This window comes from Ahaetulla prasina, chromosome 6 (assembly GCF_028640845.1).
Source record: "Ahaetulla prasina isolate Xishuangbanna chromosome 6, ASM2864084v1, whole genome shotgun sequence".
Taxonomy (NCBI): domain Eukaryota; kingdom Metazoa; phylum Chordata; class Lepidosauria; order Squamata; family Colubridae; genus Ahaetulla; species Ahaetulla prasina.
The window spans coordinates 86,051,294-86,067,993 of record NC_080544.1 but is presented as its reverse complement, the minus strand read 5'-3'; the positions used below and the strand labels follow the sequence as shown (position 1 = coordinate 86,067,993).

Sequence of the window (16,700 nt, the reverse complement as noted above, 5' to 3'; positions counted from 1 at the left end):
TGGGACTCCTTGGAGGTTGTATAGAAAAGCAAAGATGCCCCAGACCCGGGGTCTCCAACCTTGGCAACTTTAAGACTTGTGGACTTCTACTCCCAGAATTCTTCAGCAAGCTTTACTGGCTGAGGAATTCTGGGAGTAGAAGTCCCCAAGTCTTAAAGTTGCCAAAGTTGGAGACCCCTGCCCCACACCTTTCCCGTCACGAATAGACTGAGGCGAAGAGGGGGTTAAGGGGAATGGAAGTCTCTGGCTTGGTAACTTAAGAACCGTAAACTTCAACTCCCAGAATCCCCCAGCCAGCATGCTAGGTGTGGGAGCTCCTGGGAGTTGACAAACTCCGCACCCAAAGCTGCGACTTTCCCAGCGAGGCAACAACACCCGAATACCGCCGTTGCCTCCCTGCTTAAAGCTGAGCTATTAATAGCCCGGAGACGCCCCCTCCTCGCTAACCGCCAATGACGTCAAGGGAACGGGGGGGGCGGCGCTGGCTTTTCAGACACGGTCGCGCGGCGAAGGTTCTTTTCCCAGCGTGCACCGCTCTGTGCTGCGTCATCGACGCCCGGGCGCAAACGGGGCTAGTCTCTGCGTGGCCGGCTCCGGGTGCGGTCGACGTGCGTTCAGTTCCGCGATTCTTCGTCATGGCCTCTGCTGGGACTCACGTTTCTCCTGCCGTCGCGGGCGCCCCGCTCTCCTCAGCGCCGCCTCCTCCTCCTCTTCCTCCTCCTGCTGCTCCCCCCGCCGGGATTCTGATCGGCGACCGGGTGTACTCGGAGGTGTCGCTGACTATCGACCACTCGCTCATCCCCGAGGAGCGGCTCTCGCCGACTCCTTCCATGCAGGACGGGCTGGAGTTGCAGAGTGAAACCGACCTCCGGATCCTGGGCTGCGAGCTCATCCAGTCCGCGGGCATACTCCTTCGTCTGCCACAGGTCAGCGCAACCGGAGCCGAACAAATGGGGGGAAGGGGGAGGGAAATAACGGAGGGAAAGGCCTGGTCTCGGCCTAACCGAAATCCCGGCCGTTTCAATTTTCCAACGGGAGAATTGAGGGTTAGAAAAGTCGGGGCGTTAGAAAGGCCCAATGGGCCGGAAACGCAGGAGAAGGGGGGGAAAGGGGGAGGGGGGAGGAAACGGGCGCTTGACGCAAAATGGCGGCCGATTCGCGACCTCGGCCTGCTTGACAGGCCCAGCTCTGTCGCCGCTTCCGGGAAGAAGGAAGGGGGGGGCTTTACAGCGCTGCCGCTCCTGCGCATGCGTCTTTCTCTGAGCGCCTGAGATGGCTGATCTTTCTCTCCTCCCCGTCTGGGGATTGGCTTCGCAGGTGGCGATGGCGACCGGGCAGGTGCTGTTCCATCGTTTCTTCTACTCCAAGTCCTTCGTCAAGCACAGTTTCGAGGTGAGTTCTAGGGGCATCAGGGAAAGGGAAGCTGGGTGGATTCGCGGGGGGGGGGGGAGCTGTTTTGGAATGTTTTTGTGCATTGTAATAATATATGAGGGTCTGGTTCAAAGGCCGTTTTCACAGAAAAATGGGCTTTTTCCCTTCTCCAGATTGTGGCTATGGCCTGCATTAATCTTGCTTCCAAAATTGAAGAAGCTCCCCGTCGGATAAGAGATGTGATCAATGTTTTCCATCACTTACGCCAACTAAGAATAAAAAGGTAAGACCAGCTCCACTTTTTATTACCTGAAACACACCTGTGTATTTTGTTCAATTGTACACTCTCACACAATGTAGTCTCAAACTTGTGGAGGTTTCAGTTGCACAGGGTTACTTTAGTAGATTGAGGGATCTTTGAATTGTTTCTGTACAGGTCTGTTAATGTACGTTTTTAAAAATGGTCTGCAGAATATAGTCCTTTATTTAGCTGGTTTACTCCTCTGTAAGTAAGGTTAGAGGTCTAACTGTTTAATAAGTAATTGATTAGAAATTGGTGGAAGTCTAAGGTCTAAGAAATTGGTGGAAGTCTAAGTTGGTACTTGTTTTGTTGTTTATTTTATGTTGCATCAGACTTTTTTATGACGACTTATTAAATCTGAACTTTAGTTAAAGTATTGATAGAGTCATTGTTGTAGATTTTATCTAAGATAGTACTTTGGAATATCTACTTTTAATTGTTTTTAAGTTGACAGTATTATTGGTTTGGACAGTTGACAGCAATTTGATTTACAGCAGATACCGTTTTTAATATTATCATTAGCAAATGAAGCCTGAAAGCCATCTCAACCTAGGAACATGAACCAGACTTGTCATGCTTTTGCGGGCTTTAATGATTGATTTAGAACTGTTGTGTTGTGGAACTGCTCACCTTTAAATACAAAATAAGCTTTGAACTAGGGAGCTTTTAAAAAACAAATTGAAAGCTTAAGAAATCTTTAAAAGAAATTCTTTAGTTTCTAGATTGTTTTAATCCATAAATTTTGTCTGAGTGAATTTAGTAGTGATAAAGATGATTTCAGTGATTCCTTGAAATTTAGTGAAGTTGCCAAGAAGTTGTTGTGTGTTATATGGTAGTGGGCCATTCTAACGTGATAAGTGTTTTGGATATATTTAGCTATTTATGCTGAATAAAAAAAATATTCATTGCCTGTATTGGCAAAATACATGTGGCTTAATCTTGCTTATTTACTTTTCAAGTGTTATCTTAAAATAAGCAATGAAATTTTCATTTTGAATGCAAATGCAGAAAGGGCACTTTCAACTATCTTTTGATTTCAAGAGAAGCAAATTTATCATGGCCAGTGAGTCTAAGACTTAATTATCTAGGTTCTGTTTTAACAACTTGTATATATTTTAATTTTTTTTAAAGCTTATAAACTAACATTCCAAACATTGGCATACTGCTTTAGGTGTCAGTGTTGTATCGGGAAACTGTGCTTCATTTACATATCTAATTAATCTAATTTAAATATTCTCTGAAAATTCTGCAACAAATCTGGTTATGGAAACTTAAAATTTGGCATGCAGGTTCATTTTTTTTAACAGGATGTAAGTATATTTCTGTGCGTGTTACAATTTTACAAACAAATCAGTTGTACACGTTATTAACTTTAGCTCTTTTTTCCCTTGCAACCGACTATACAGCGACCAGCTACATTTACCAAAGCCTGGGTGATGTGGAGTGGTTCATAGAGATGAAGCTGTCGTCATGGCAACAGTGAGTGACGTATGGAAAATCCCCAAGGAGAAGCCAGTGCTCTCAGAATAGGTCACTGGAACCGGGGACTGACAGGTTGGCCATTGGTGAACAATTTGGAAGAACTCCTGTATCTTGGGTTAAGCTTTTATCTTTGCTGTCCAGGTTTTTGGAAACTAGTAAAATGTGTGTGTGTATGTGTGAATTTTAACTAAAAATCTTATCTGTGTTGTGCTGAATAACTATTTCATAATAATTTATTCTGCTGAATTTGAAGGTCAAAGATGAATATTTCACCTTTGCAACAGTGTTCCTATGTACAAATGACTACTCTCAATATGTAGCTTTTTATTGAATAATATTTTTCTACAGATTGTTTTAAAACTCAGGTATTTTATTTTATAAAACTCAAATCAATTGAATACTTTTAAGAATATAATTAGCATAAGTTTTCAGTGATATTGGAAATGTGTACTTTCTTGTTTCATTTGAAATAAGATTCTTGTTTTTGGAAGAATAAAAGGTGGATTTGTAAAGTAAAAGTAAATATGCATTTGAAAAAATACATGCTTTGCTTGTGAAGGTCCAGTTATATCACTTTGAGGTATTAAAGTATTGCATGAGCACCTTAGAAGGTGCTGTTATAATATAATAATATGGATGGTTTAGTTTACAGAATAAAATATGAGTCTGTTAGATAATTTCAATATTTGTATTTACTCAAACAAATTTAGTGAGGAATTCACAGAAAATGTATGTATTAGAAATTCCACATTTTTTAATCAAACCAGAACTATTCCAAAGAAGACGTTTCTGATTTAAGAATGTGACTTTCCTGAAGTTTATAGCATATGGATTATTCCACTTTCTTTTCTGTGCTTTATCAACAATACGCAAAATGGGACATAAAGAAGGTTAAGATGTGAGAAGCAAAATCCTAGAGATGCTAAATCCATATACATGTATATAGGTGATACTTAGCAGGGAGAAATATAAAACAGATATTCAGGCTTATATCAAGAATGGGAGACAATGTGACTTGATAACAAACAGATGACAAAGCTAAGTGTCTGTCTTTATATATTTTGGTCCTAAATGCCCTTCACTGACCTTAGGGTTTATTTCTATAAATCTATAAATATAAACAAAGCCCTGGTGGCGCAGTGGTTAAAGTGGAATTTTGTGGGTAAACTCTGCCCACAGCCTACTCAATCCTGACAGGGTTCACGGTTGACTCAAGCCTTCCATCCTTCTGAGGTTGGTAAAATGAGGACCCAGATTGTTGGGGCAATGTGCAAATAATGCTTCTAGATTGTAAACTGCCCAGAGAGTGATGTAAAACACTATGGGACGGTATATAAGCCTAAATTCTATTGCTAAATATCCTGCTGTAATTGTAAGCAGTCACACAGTTCTCATCAGAGCACTCAAGCACTGAGTTAAAATTGCAGTACTGTCTCCTTATGGGGGAGATGGATACTATGAAGGCAAATGAAAGTGTGCCTTTGGGCATGTACGTGTGTGTATGTGTACACAGACACATGCAAATTTAAAATTAAATATGGCACATAAATTTAGATTGAGAAGGAGATACTGAGTTAATGATTTGACCCCCTGGTTGTGTTCAGGACAATATTTAAAATTTAATGGTTTAGTTTTACACATAATTAGATACTTAACAGACTTGCAGACTCATTTGTATTTACTTACAAGATAATCCAGCTTTACAATCGGCTTCCAGTGAAATGTATTTAATTTATCTTCTGATATGGCTAAATATATTACAGTTGAGTACATCACTTTTATTCCAATGGTGGAATAATATTGGAAGCAGTTGAGCAATTGTTTCATCTCGTATATCCCTCTAAAATGAGTGCTTTAACTGTCCTCATTATTCAGTTAACTTATTTCTCAGATATAAATATGTAAAAATTATCTTGCCTTTAATGCTCCTGTGAATTAATCTATTTCAGAGAAAGGAAATATAAAAAGTATTTCTGTTAAAATTTTTAGGTAGTACAGTATTAAATAAAATATTGAGCCTTTTAATCTTGAAATACATTCCACATCCAAGTAGCTAATACCTTCCAATGTACAAATTATCCAAAAACCTCTAGAATATTCTATTTCCTCCATACCATGCTAGGGTTATTCAGTTTGGCAAGTTTCAAAGAGTGGAACATTCTGGAGTTGTTCAGTTATTGCACACTAGTTTTGTGCTCCTTATCAGAACTTTCTCATAACTACAATTACAAACTGCTTATTTTATAAGTGAAATTCCACTTACGGATTTTGCTTAAGGAATATGGTCAATTCCCAAGTGCTACCCAAATAAGAGATTTTAAATCTTATTATGGATAAGCTTGTTGATATTTCTATAGTTTTTGGAAAGCTTTATTGTTTGCCTTAAAAACAAACTGCATAATTTTAGATCAAAATACAGTTTGAAATTTAATTGAGGTTATAAAGAAGCAGTTCAATAAAATTGGGAAAATATATGCATTTTCAGAAATTAAATAAGTATAAAATTGAAGATGAGATTTGCTTGTTCATGCCTCAAAAAAAATAATGTGAATTTGGAGAAAGATTTCTAAAAAGTTTGCTAGGACAAATAACTACAGGCACCACAATAAGTAATATTTACCTGTTTAAGTTTCACACCAACAAGATAATATTCCATATCAATATTCTCCATATTATTTATTTCTTGAATATCCTGTAGCTCTAAACTATCTTGAATGGCATTTGAATCAAACAGGATTTATAGGAATGCAATCTGATAAGATGTGTCATTTGGCACTGCATAACTAATTAAAGTAGGAATATGATTTGCTTTTCTCTCTGTCCAGTTAAAAATGGGTAACAATACAGAATATTACGCTATTAACAGATAACAAAGGTAAGAGGTTGACACATTTTCTGAGTCCATGGTGCAGTCTTTTTTTTACAGTCCAGTAGAGAAAATATATTTTCCCCCAAGCTTTTTGTTAAATATGGAATGTTCTAGAATACAAAGTAAAGTAGAATGTCTAACGTTCTAAAGTGTGAAAGTACATTTCTCTGACCATCTAAATGTCAAATAGGGAAACAGTGGGAAAATTTGTAGTGATATACAAGGCTGCATAAGCTAAACTTTTTGGTTTGTGCATTATATATACTTTAATGCTTGAATGGCTATCAAGAAAAGTATATTTTTATGGACAACTTTTAAATATTTATCTTCTCATTAATTTATTTTATTAATTTGTTAAAAAGTGAGAATTACACAAAATCATAGACTGTCCACAAAATGTAGAAATACAGAAATTAATATGATTTCTTATTTGTCAGTGCTTTTTAAACTTTTTGTGCCATATCCATCATCGGATGTTGGCGATCCTATACAGCCACACAAAAAAGTGCTGTTGAGTTTTGTCCAAACCAGTCCCTTAGATTTCTTCAATCTTTCCTTGGAGGATTAAGTGAAATATGCCGTATTTTTCTGGGTGTTGCATCACATGTCCAAAATATTATTTCTCATAATGGATGAAATTGTGTGCATGTCTCTCTGTCTTTCTTTACATAGATATAGACCATGCGCATATTTCCTCACTATGAATAGCAGGGGAAAAAATATTAAAGGCTTTCATTTGCTTATCCATGCATAACAGATTTATTTTACAGAGTTGAAAGTGGCGGCGGAAATTTAAATTTTGTATATACCAGTAAGTTCCTTTTCAGATAATGAAAACTTTCCCTGAGAAACTGCTGGGACTCTTTTGTCTTGTAGCTCAACTGTCTTTTTAAGGAAGTATCTTTCAAATGTCTCATTTCAAATATTTACAGGTAAATAAAATTTTAGGTAATGCCTTTAGTTAACTTGGACAGCATAAGATTAAAGCTTAAACTTGTTTGCAGGAATTCAAAATCTGGTTTCTGTTGCCATTAGTTGGTTGGAAAGGGAAAACAGAGAAGCTGCTGTCTTCGATATAGAAAAGCGTTTTGACTCTATCTCTTACAAACTGTAGGACTCCAAGCCCATTGATACTTGATCAGAACTACATAAACACCAAAAATCAAGTAATCAAAGCAGAAAGGAGGGTGCTGAAGGAATTGGGATTTTGTGTTCATGTCAAGCATCCACATAAGGTGAGTCTTCTAAAGTGTTTGCTTTCCAGTACTAAACTCTTACGTATTTTCATAATGATGAAGAAGGTAAAGATTTTTTTTTGAATTTGCACAACTATAGCATAAGTATAAATACCTTCTTCAAAAAAGATAATACTTGTAACCAGTAGAAAGGGTGGTTTTGATTTTTCAGAAGCTGCTAGAAAACTTTAAATCTAATTATGATTTATTTATGCTCAAAGTGAGATTGGAATAAAATGTTTTAATTATTTCAGTAACTGATTTAATACATGTTTCTTGTTTGTTTTTCATCCCTCAGATCATTGTTATGTACTTGCAAGTCTTAGAATGTGAACGTAATCAAACTCTCGTCCAGACAGCCTGGTAAGTTATTTCCTTCTTGTTTTATCTTTCTTAGCCAGAAAAATAGTAGCAGAAAAAAAAAACAAGCTCGATGTCCAAATACCAAGTAATGAACTGTAAGTTAACAAACCAAAAAAACAAAGCAAAATCTTGTGGAGTGTGCTGCTGCTTGTTTTCTGCTTACTATTTTCATGGCTTTCAATAATGCATTTCCTTGGAGAACTCAATTTAACTTTTTTCTTTTTTCTACTCTTTAATTAAAGGGTAGTCCCTGATGGTAAGTCATAGAACTCTGCCCTCTGCACCACAGCTCATGATCTGAGGATGGCCTGATTGGCTGCCTCTCTCTCCAGTCAATCCAGTGCAAGCTCTCAGCCGAGATTTACTGAAGTGGTCCATATCCAGCGGGCAGCATCTTCTAGTTCTGTCGGGGTGTCAAAAGGATTTGTATATTTGATTCTAGAACTACCTATTCAATATACATAATCATGAAATGTATACTTGTTGTCCTAGTTAATGTGCTTATGACATTACCTATTAAGGTAAATCGTATAAGCTTTACTTCTATCCTCCAAGTATCTATTTATTTTGGGGGAGGAGGTTGCCTTATTGGGGGATTATTTTCCTCTGTGCATGCCAAAAGCTAGCACATGTCTCATTTATAGGCATATTGATGAGTGAAGCTTTCCACACAGAAAATTCACAATAGGGCTGTACACATTTGGAGGTTACCTGCTATGTTTAAAAGAATACTTCATTACTTAGTTCCAGAGTAGAAGTGACTATTGCATTGTAAGAAATGTTTTAATTGTTAACCTGCAATTTTATATTGTACCTATAGAAATATGTGTACAGCTGTCATTCACTATTTCTGGCCTCATAGATGGTCTAAAAGTGATTGTAAATACAGAATGCTAAAATCGAATCTGGTTGATATGCATAGTAAACTAAAGCTTATGCTTATATCAATCCTTTCAATATAATGGGATGTAAATTATTTTTGTAGTATAATAAGTTTAATTTTTGATGGCTACAAATTTGCTGTAGAACATGTTAAACTGTTTGAAATTAACAGATCAGTAACAACACAGTGATTTTTTTAAAAAGAAATTGGTCACATGAATTAATTTTGGAGCTAAAGTTTAGTTGATGGACACTTCAAGAATACTAAAAAAAATTGCATAAATGTTAAGCCTTTTGTGTTGAGGTGCACCGCATTATAATAGTAAAGACTGAACTCAAAACTCAGCTTGTACTTTCATGGGGTTCTAGAGAGATAAAAAGAGCCTGTGTGTTACAGTGGTCCAGGGGCATTTGAGGCATTTTGTCTTTACAGCAGATTCTTTGACAAATGGGAACCTAAATTACTGAAATAAAAGAAAAAATAATAAAGTAGATTGAGTCTCCAACTTTCTTTGCTTGATTTCATGGTACCTCTTAAACAGGAAACACATTGAGGTTTATATTTTTCAGGAATTACATGAATGACACTCTTCGAACCAATGTATTTGTTCGATTTCAACCAGAAACAATAGCTTGTGCTTGCATCTATCTTGCTGCTAGAGCTCTTCAAGTAAGTATTTGTCTTTCTTCTTTGCTCAAAGCTTTTGTATATTTTCAATTTTTCATATTGATTCTATGAATCGTAACGGGGATTAACCGACTGGAATCCAATCCCAAAGGAGTTGGAATCCCATACAAATGGGGTGCCCTTGAAATGTACCTAGAAACTTCAGTTGGTTCAAAATACTGCAGTTTGCATGATTATGTGTAAATCTAGATTTGTAATATATGTCATTTCTCTTGCGGGAGCTGCATTGGTTGCTGATTTACTCCCGAGTTCAATTTAAGGTACTAGTTATTGCCTTTAAAGCCCTACATGGCTTGGGTCCATGTTATTTGAAGGACTGTTTTTTCCCAGTTATATCACCCGACCCATCAGATTAGCAAGAGTGGGTATTTCATGGATCTCCTCCATCAAGGAAATCCTCCTAGTGAGATCAAGAAGAAGGCCTTTCTCTTTTTCCCCAGCAGAGATAAGACTGGCCTCCATCCTGATACTCTTCCAAAAGGCCCTGAAGACATAATTTTGCTAATGGGGCTGGGGATCCTAGGTTGATATGGAGCCCATCAAGTGGCTTGTTTAAATGTCGTTTAATGTATGGGTGGATTGGATTTTGTATTTGAGATTTTATTCCTATAAACCGCTCAGAGTCACCATAACTTAAGTTGGGCAGCTGTAATAAATAATGAAAACATTACATGTATAGATTTTCAGTATGAACTCCCCTGGAAGTTAATGTCAACAAGAGATACCTTCTAAAAGGCCCTACATTTTGAGAAGTCCGTTGGGTCTTTTCAGACTCTTCAGATCTATGGAATGTACTGTCTTGGAAAAAATAAATTTGCAACTTTTTTGGTAACATTTTGTCTTCTAGATTCCTTTACCTAACCGTCCTCATTGGTTTTTGCTTTTTGGAACTACTGAAGAAGACATTCAGGAGATATGTTTAGCAACACTTAAGCTTTACACTAGGAAAAAGGTAATGTTCTGTGTATATATATATATAAATAAATGGCATTACAAATATTATAGTGTAGCCATTTCCCTTACCGTATGCATTCCAGTTGTTTATTTGGTAGCTCCAGTCAGCATTATGGAGACTTGAGGATAATTTCAAGAAAAGTAAAGTAGTAATAGTGAATCTACTATTGTAGAAAAGACTTGTAGTTTTTTTAAAAAAAACCTAATTTACTATGATGAAAAGCTTTATACTGCAACAAAGTAAAAAAGTACACCTGGAGAAGAAGAAAAACCAAAAAAGAAAAATATATAACTATTTAAGAAACAGGAACAAAATTAACACAAGAGCAAATAATATGAATTATGCCTAGTCATACAGAATCATATTGTCCAGCCTTACCTGTCTTTAGTACACATATGATTCAAAGGCTGGGAGTTGACAGATGTTAAGCCAGTTATTAGGATCTGGAATACATGCATTCTTCCATGAGTATATAGTTATTTTTTTTCCTCAACAGAACAAGCTAGAAATAAAAGGTCCTTATAGATTAAAATATTTTAGATTTGGGGAATATAATTTAATAAAATTTTAACAATCTGAACCCTTAGTTGCCATCAAAGAACTAGGTCACCATAATAATGTCTAACTAATAATGAGTTACAAGTGGACATCCCTATGATATCTGTCAAAGAACCTTCATCTTTATTCCATCCTCACAGAAAGAGTGAGTCAATATTTTTAATGTCAGGGGCCTCTTGTGGTCAGCTTCTTTCTCTGTCATCTAACTTAAGCTAACTTTTTATATAGTTTGCTGATTTATGGATCATTTTGATCCACAAATGTGTTTCTGCACATATGTACCTAAAGCATCAACTGGCTATGTAGAACCCATTTATTTTTAAAAGTTCAACCACCTAAATTTCACTGTTAGAAAGGAATGTTAGAGTACAACAAGCTGATCTATGTATCCATTTTGGTATGAACTGATTTTGGACTCCTGTTTTTACAGCCTAATTATGAATTGCTTGACAAGGAAGTAGAAAAAAGAAAAATGGCTCTACAGGAAGCTAAATTAAAAGCCAAAGGATTAAATCCAGATGGAACTCCAGCTCTTTCAACATTGGGAGGCTTTTCACCTGCTTCCAAGCCCTGTAAGTTTTATTTACTAGTGGTTGCCATTTTGACTATGTACAGTCACAATCGGCTCCAGATTTTATGCTTTTTAATTACATATTGCTTCCAAAGCTACTGTAATGATCCAGCAAAATAATCTAATCAGCTTTTGTCACAGTATTTAGTAGTTAAGTATCTATGTTCTGAAACCTATTGAATGTGATAATAGGACTCACTAAGTCTCTGAATCCTTGCTCTCCAAATGTTGCAGCCATTATATGCTTAACAAAGGATAAGCATATAATAAGCAAAGCTTAAAAACTACTAAAAAAGTGTTTTGCTTCAAACTCAAAAGGTGCATTGTGTTCTGGAAGCTCTACCATCCATTCTAGAATATTAGTCTATCCCTCTTCAATAGCTCTCAGCATAGAATACCTTACCAGTCTGCCAGGCCCTCCAATTTTCAGTTTTGCTGCACAACATCTTCCATCTTCCCTGGTGGTCTACTCAGTTGTCCTCCTTTCCTGCTCCCTCTTAGCTGCTTCATTATATCCTTGACTCCTTTTTCCTATGCTGTCTTATTCTGTATTTGAATCAAGCATGCCTATTTTGAAATTGTTCGTGCATGAATTATTTGTCATATTCCTAATGTTTAGCAACTCCTTTATGAATGGCCAGCTTGGGGAATGCAAAACACAAGTTGTCTTAATATGTAAGCATTTTGGAAAGCATGGATGTGAAAAAAGAATCTGCCAAATGGTGCTTACGATAATTAAGTTAACATATGGTAGTGCTTAAAGATTTGTGAATCCTTTTGAACTTTCAATATTTCTATGTAAATGAAACCTAAAATATGACCTCTGCTCTGCACAACTGCTAAAGCAAGAAGAAGAGAACTCAGTTAAATAAATGAGCCAAAAACAAACTTTAAAATGATCCATATTTGTTTGTGGCAAAAGTATGTGAATCCTTGCTATCAGTAATTGCTGTGTTCTCCCGCCCTTGATCAGCATTAACGGCAACTAAATATTTTCTATTGCTGTTGCTCAATCCTGCAAATTGGCTTGCAGGAGTTTTATCTCAATCCTTCTTACAGAAGAGTGTCAATTCGGGGACATTGGTGGGTTTCCTCACATGAGCTGCCCACTTCTAATCCTTCACACATTTCTATAGGATTAAAGTCAGAGCTTTGATTTGCCTATTCTAAAACATTAACTTTCTTGTGCTTTAACCGTTCTTTAGTCGTACGACTTGTGTGCTTTGACCATGTTTCCCAAATGGGATAAGGTTCTTATGAGCCATGGCGGCGCAGTGGTTAGAATGCAGTATCGCAGGCTACTTCTGCTCACTGCTAGATACCTGCAATTTGGCAGTTTAAATCTCACCAGCCTCAAGGTTGACTCAGCCTTCCATCCTTCCAAGGTGGGTAAAAGGAGGACCCAGATTGTTGGGGGCAATATGCTGACACTTAGTCTACAATTCTTTTGAGATCTCCTGGAGTATTACATGCCTTGCTTTTGTTGTGATCTTGGTTAGTCAACCATTCCCCATAACTGAGGAAGTTAACAATGGTTTTGAATTTGAAGACAATCTGCCTCGCAGTGGGTTGATGGAGTCTGAACTCTTTAGAAATAGTTTGATAACCTGTTCAAGCATTATACACTCCATGAATCAGACTTCAATATTGAATACCAAGAATTCTGTTCTTTAAATAGGGTAGGAGCTCTCACATTCATATTTGATTCATTCCATTGACTGAAATAATTTCTGCTTCAAATGAACTGATAATCCTAGAGGTTCGCATGCTTTTGTCACACATGTATATCTAGCTTTGGACAGTTTTCTTAAATGAAATATTGTTTTTGACTCATGTTTAATTAGCTTCATTTTATCTAGTTTCAGGGTTTATGTGGAGAATAGATCACATTTTAAATCATATTTATGAAAAAATACTGAAACTTCAACAGGTTCACAAACCTATGTTAACTTGAAAACACTGACATCATTTATTTCAAATAATAGAAATCCAAATTGGGAGAGGCTTCTTTGGAAGCTACTGGTTTTAAATTTTCAGAAAGGGAACACTAGTCATATTGTTTAAGGGGTAAAATAAAAGGTAGATGCCAAAGTTTTAAACCAGGAAAAATTAAAGTTAATGGTGGCTGATAATTAGAATCTAGTTACTGGTTACAAAAAAAGGATATTTACCTTGGATTATTTTATTTCTTAGCGTCTCCAAGAGAAATAAAAACAGAAGAAAAATCTCCAGTGTGTATTAATGCAAAAACTATCAAAAAAGAGCCAGAAGACAGGCAGATGGTTTCCAAAAGTCCTTATAATGGGTAAGTGATGAGATTTGCACAAAACAGAAATAACATTTTTTTCCCCAAAGCTGGGACAAATCATTCCATTTCACAAGTTCTGCCCAACTGTTCAATTATGATAAAATAGAAACCATTATTGAGTTTTGTTATTAAATATCATGCAAAACAAAATTCTGAATGATCCCAGAATCTTATTGTAGCCAAGTAGGCTAGTTGTCTGTTCTCTTCCTCCAACATATTCTAGCATGGCATATCCCTACATCATGCTCTTCTGCTCATCATCTCAGATTTTTCCTCCATTCTGTTCAGCCTCCAACATCCTTGGCTTTTTTCTACCTCCCCTATCTAGAAAAATTAAGTTTGGACCTTTTTTTCATACATACCCGGACGGAGCCAGCTGAAACTTGGGTTTAGGTTCTGATATGAACTTCTCTGCTCTGATGAATGATTTCAGCACAAATTATTTTCCTCATACTTTGAAGTAACGGTCTTGTGATAAGTTTGGTCCCATACTAATTCAGTTAAAGCAACTTAATTGTTTCAGCCTATATAGTAATTAATTTCTTTTTTCCCCCTTACCAGAATGAGAAAAGAGAGCAAGCGAAGCAGAAGCAGCAGAAGTGGTAGCCGATCAAAGTCAAGAACAAAATCACGATCCAGGTCTCACTCTCCAAGGAGACAGTAAGTATTTTTTTAAAAAAAACGATTACTTCATATCTTACAATTTTATTGAAAAGGTACTTTTAATTTTACTGCATAGTACTTTAGGAAGGGTAGTTTTAACAGTGTAATGTATTCATGTTGTGAATGATTTGAGAACAATTTGGGAGTCTCATTCCGACTTTGGGCCTGCAAATCAACAGATCAGTGTTTTGTAAGTTCAACCGAAGCATTCCAGGAGGGTTGCAGCTGAGATCTAAAACCCAGCATAATTTGTGTTTCAGATAGAAGAAATGCACTATCTTGACAATGCAGACAATAGGGCAAGGCTGGTATATGTCACACCTTTTCCCCCCACTCATCTGCGTGCCCTGTATCCTAGTGCAACCATCATTTTCCCCAGTGCTTTCCATTCCCTGTCTCCTCCTTGCCAGTGCCAGTAGCTTGGGCTGCAAGCACTAAATATTGGCCAGCACGCCCAATCCCAATTTCCCTGGTATCTTTCTTTCCTAATTAGGAGCCCTGGTGGTGCAATTATTAAAGTTACAGAATTGCAGACAATCGCCTACAGCCTGGAGTTCCATCCCTGTGGGGCTCAAGGTTGACTCAGTCTTCCATCCTTCAAAAATCAGTAAAAGGAGGACCCAAACTGTTGGGAGCAGTATGGAAATAATACTTGTACATTATAGACTGCCCAGAGAGTGCTGTAAAGACTGTGGGGCAGTATGTAAGCCTAAAAGGCTGTGCCATGCAACTTCAGGCACCCTGTCAGCAATCCCCTTTTTCCTAGCTAATTGAAGTTGGTCAAATACATTTTGCTTCTACACACACATGAAGTTTCACTGCAAGGTTGAAAGCTGAATTGAGTGCCCTAAAAAGAAATATATGAACTATTTCTAGGATCTTCGATGGCAGTGGTATTTTCCCATAAATGATAGCACAGTATTCAGTAGTTTTGCATATCAGACTATTTTGTTGTGATTGTTTTGCAAACAAAATAGGAGTAGCCTGATAGAAGTAATTTCAGTAACGTAAACAATAATGTTTAACAAAATATGAGCAGTAGGTGATTCGGTGCTGTATTGTGCATAACAAGCTGAAAGGCCATAATGTTGTGTTTTAAGTTACAACAATAGACGGAGTCTCTCGGGAACCTACAGCTCAAGATCCAGAAGCAGATCACGTAGTCACAGTGGCAGCCCTCGAAGACACCATAATCATGGATCACCCCATCTAAAACCAAAGCACAGCAGAGAAGAACTGAAAGGAGTAAATAGACACAGTCACAAGCGAAAAAAGTCTCGTTCACGTTCTCAGAGCAAACCTAGGGACCATTCAGACCTCGTTAAGAAACATAGACACGAGCGAGGACACCACAGAGACAGGCGAGAAAGGTCTCGTTCATTTGAGAGATCACATAAAAGCAAGCACCATGGTGCTGGCCGTTCAGGACATAGCAGGCACAGGCGCTGAATGTGGGTGCATTGCTTATTACCTTTGTTTGGATGTTATACAAGGTATGGGACTCTTTGAAACTTGAAGTCAATTAGGATTTAATTTGAAGCCCAGAATGTAAGACACGTTCAAAAAAAATGTTGAATTTTTGCACATAAAATACCTTAGCAGTATCATCTAATTTGAAACAATAATCAGGTTAAATTGTATGTGTTTAGGATTGTGGTATCAATATGAAAACTGGAGATCTGTTTCTGTACAAATGTATCTTATTTTTATACAAACATTGCAGACATTTCTATTTAAGTATAGTTATTTGTTTAAGATAATGGTGGGTACTTTCTTACACTGGTTTTAGTCTGCATGTGTAAATTTTTTTACAAAAAATAAAATAAAATATACAACTTTTTACTACCCTGCTGAATACCTCATTAAACAATCTTTTGTCAAATTCTGATATTTTCTTAACAAGTCATTATTTCCTCCTAGTTGCTCTTCAGGTAACGTGGAGAGGCATTTAAACATTACAGAAACTTCTCAAAAAAGATAATGAAAGTTGAAACACGCGAGACTTGGTTTTCTGTTCAAAATAAGATTAAATAGTGAATCTGAATCAGATGGAAGGTCATTAAAATTCAAATCTGACTCAGGGTCGACATTTGGGCACATGTTTTCTTTGAAACGATAATAGTTTCAGGTTTCTTGATTTGAATTTTTCTTCCTGGACTGTTAACAAATGCTGATGTATTGCCTTGCTGCAATGTAATATATCAGCATTTATAACTCTTAATTGAGATTTATCCTGTTTCCCCCAAAATAAGACATTCCCTGATTATAAGCCCAATTGGGCTTTTGAGCGCATGGCAATAAGGCCAAGCACTTATTTCAGGGTTCAAAAAAATATAAGACGGTCTTATTTTCGGGGAAATTTGTTAAAGTTTCTATCGCATTTTCTTAAGATCATCACTTTCATGAAGACACTTTTTTTATAGCAGGCCACCCAGATTTCTGAACTAAATCTGA

At 36.9% G+C, this 16,700-nt stretch overlaps 1 protein-coding gene across 1 annotated transcript; it reads left to right on the top strand.

The window, feature by feature from the left end:
- Positions 1-503: 503 nt before the first annotated feature.
- Positions 504-16,128, top strand: CCNL1 (cyclin L1). Its single transcript, XM_058188285.1, has 11 exons — positions 504-926; positions 1,318-1,392; positions 1,545-1,654; positions 7,138-7,258; positions 7,557-7,621; positions 9,074-9,173; positions 10,039-10,143; positions 11,135-11,276; positions 13,469-13,580; positions 14,145-14,243; positions 15,347-16,128. The coding sequence occupies exons 1-11, from the start codon at positions 636-638 to the stop codon at positions 15,693-15,695; spliced, it is 1,569 nt and encodes a 522-aa protein (XP_058044268.1). The 5' UTR covers positions 504-635; the 3' UTR covers positions 15,696-16,128.
- The last annotated feature ends 572 nt before the right edge of the window (positions 16,129-16,700 follow it).

Coding starts and splice junctions, on each gene's coding strand:
- CCNL1 (XM_058188285.1), top strand. CDS start 636: ATGGCCTCTGCTGGGACTCACGTTTCTCCTGCCGTCGCGGGCGCCCCG. Junction 7,259..7,556: donor ATGTCAAGCATCCACATAAG/GTGAGTCTTCTA, acceptor TTCATCCCTCAG/ATCATTGTTATGTACTTGCA. Junction 10,144..11,134: donor AGCTTTACACTAGGAAAAAG/GTAATGTTCTGT, acceptor CTGTTTTTACAG/CCTAATTATGAATTGCTTGA.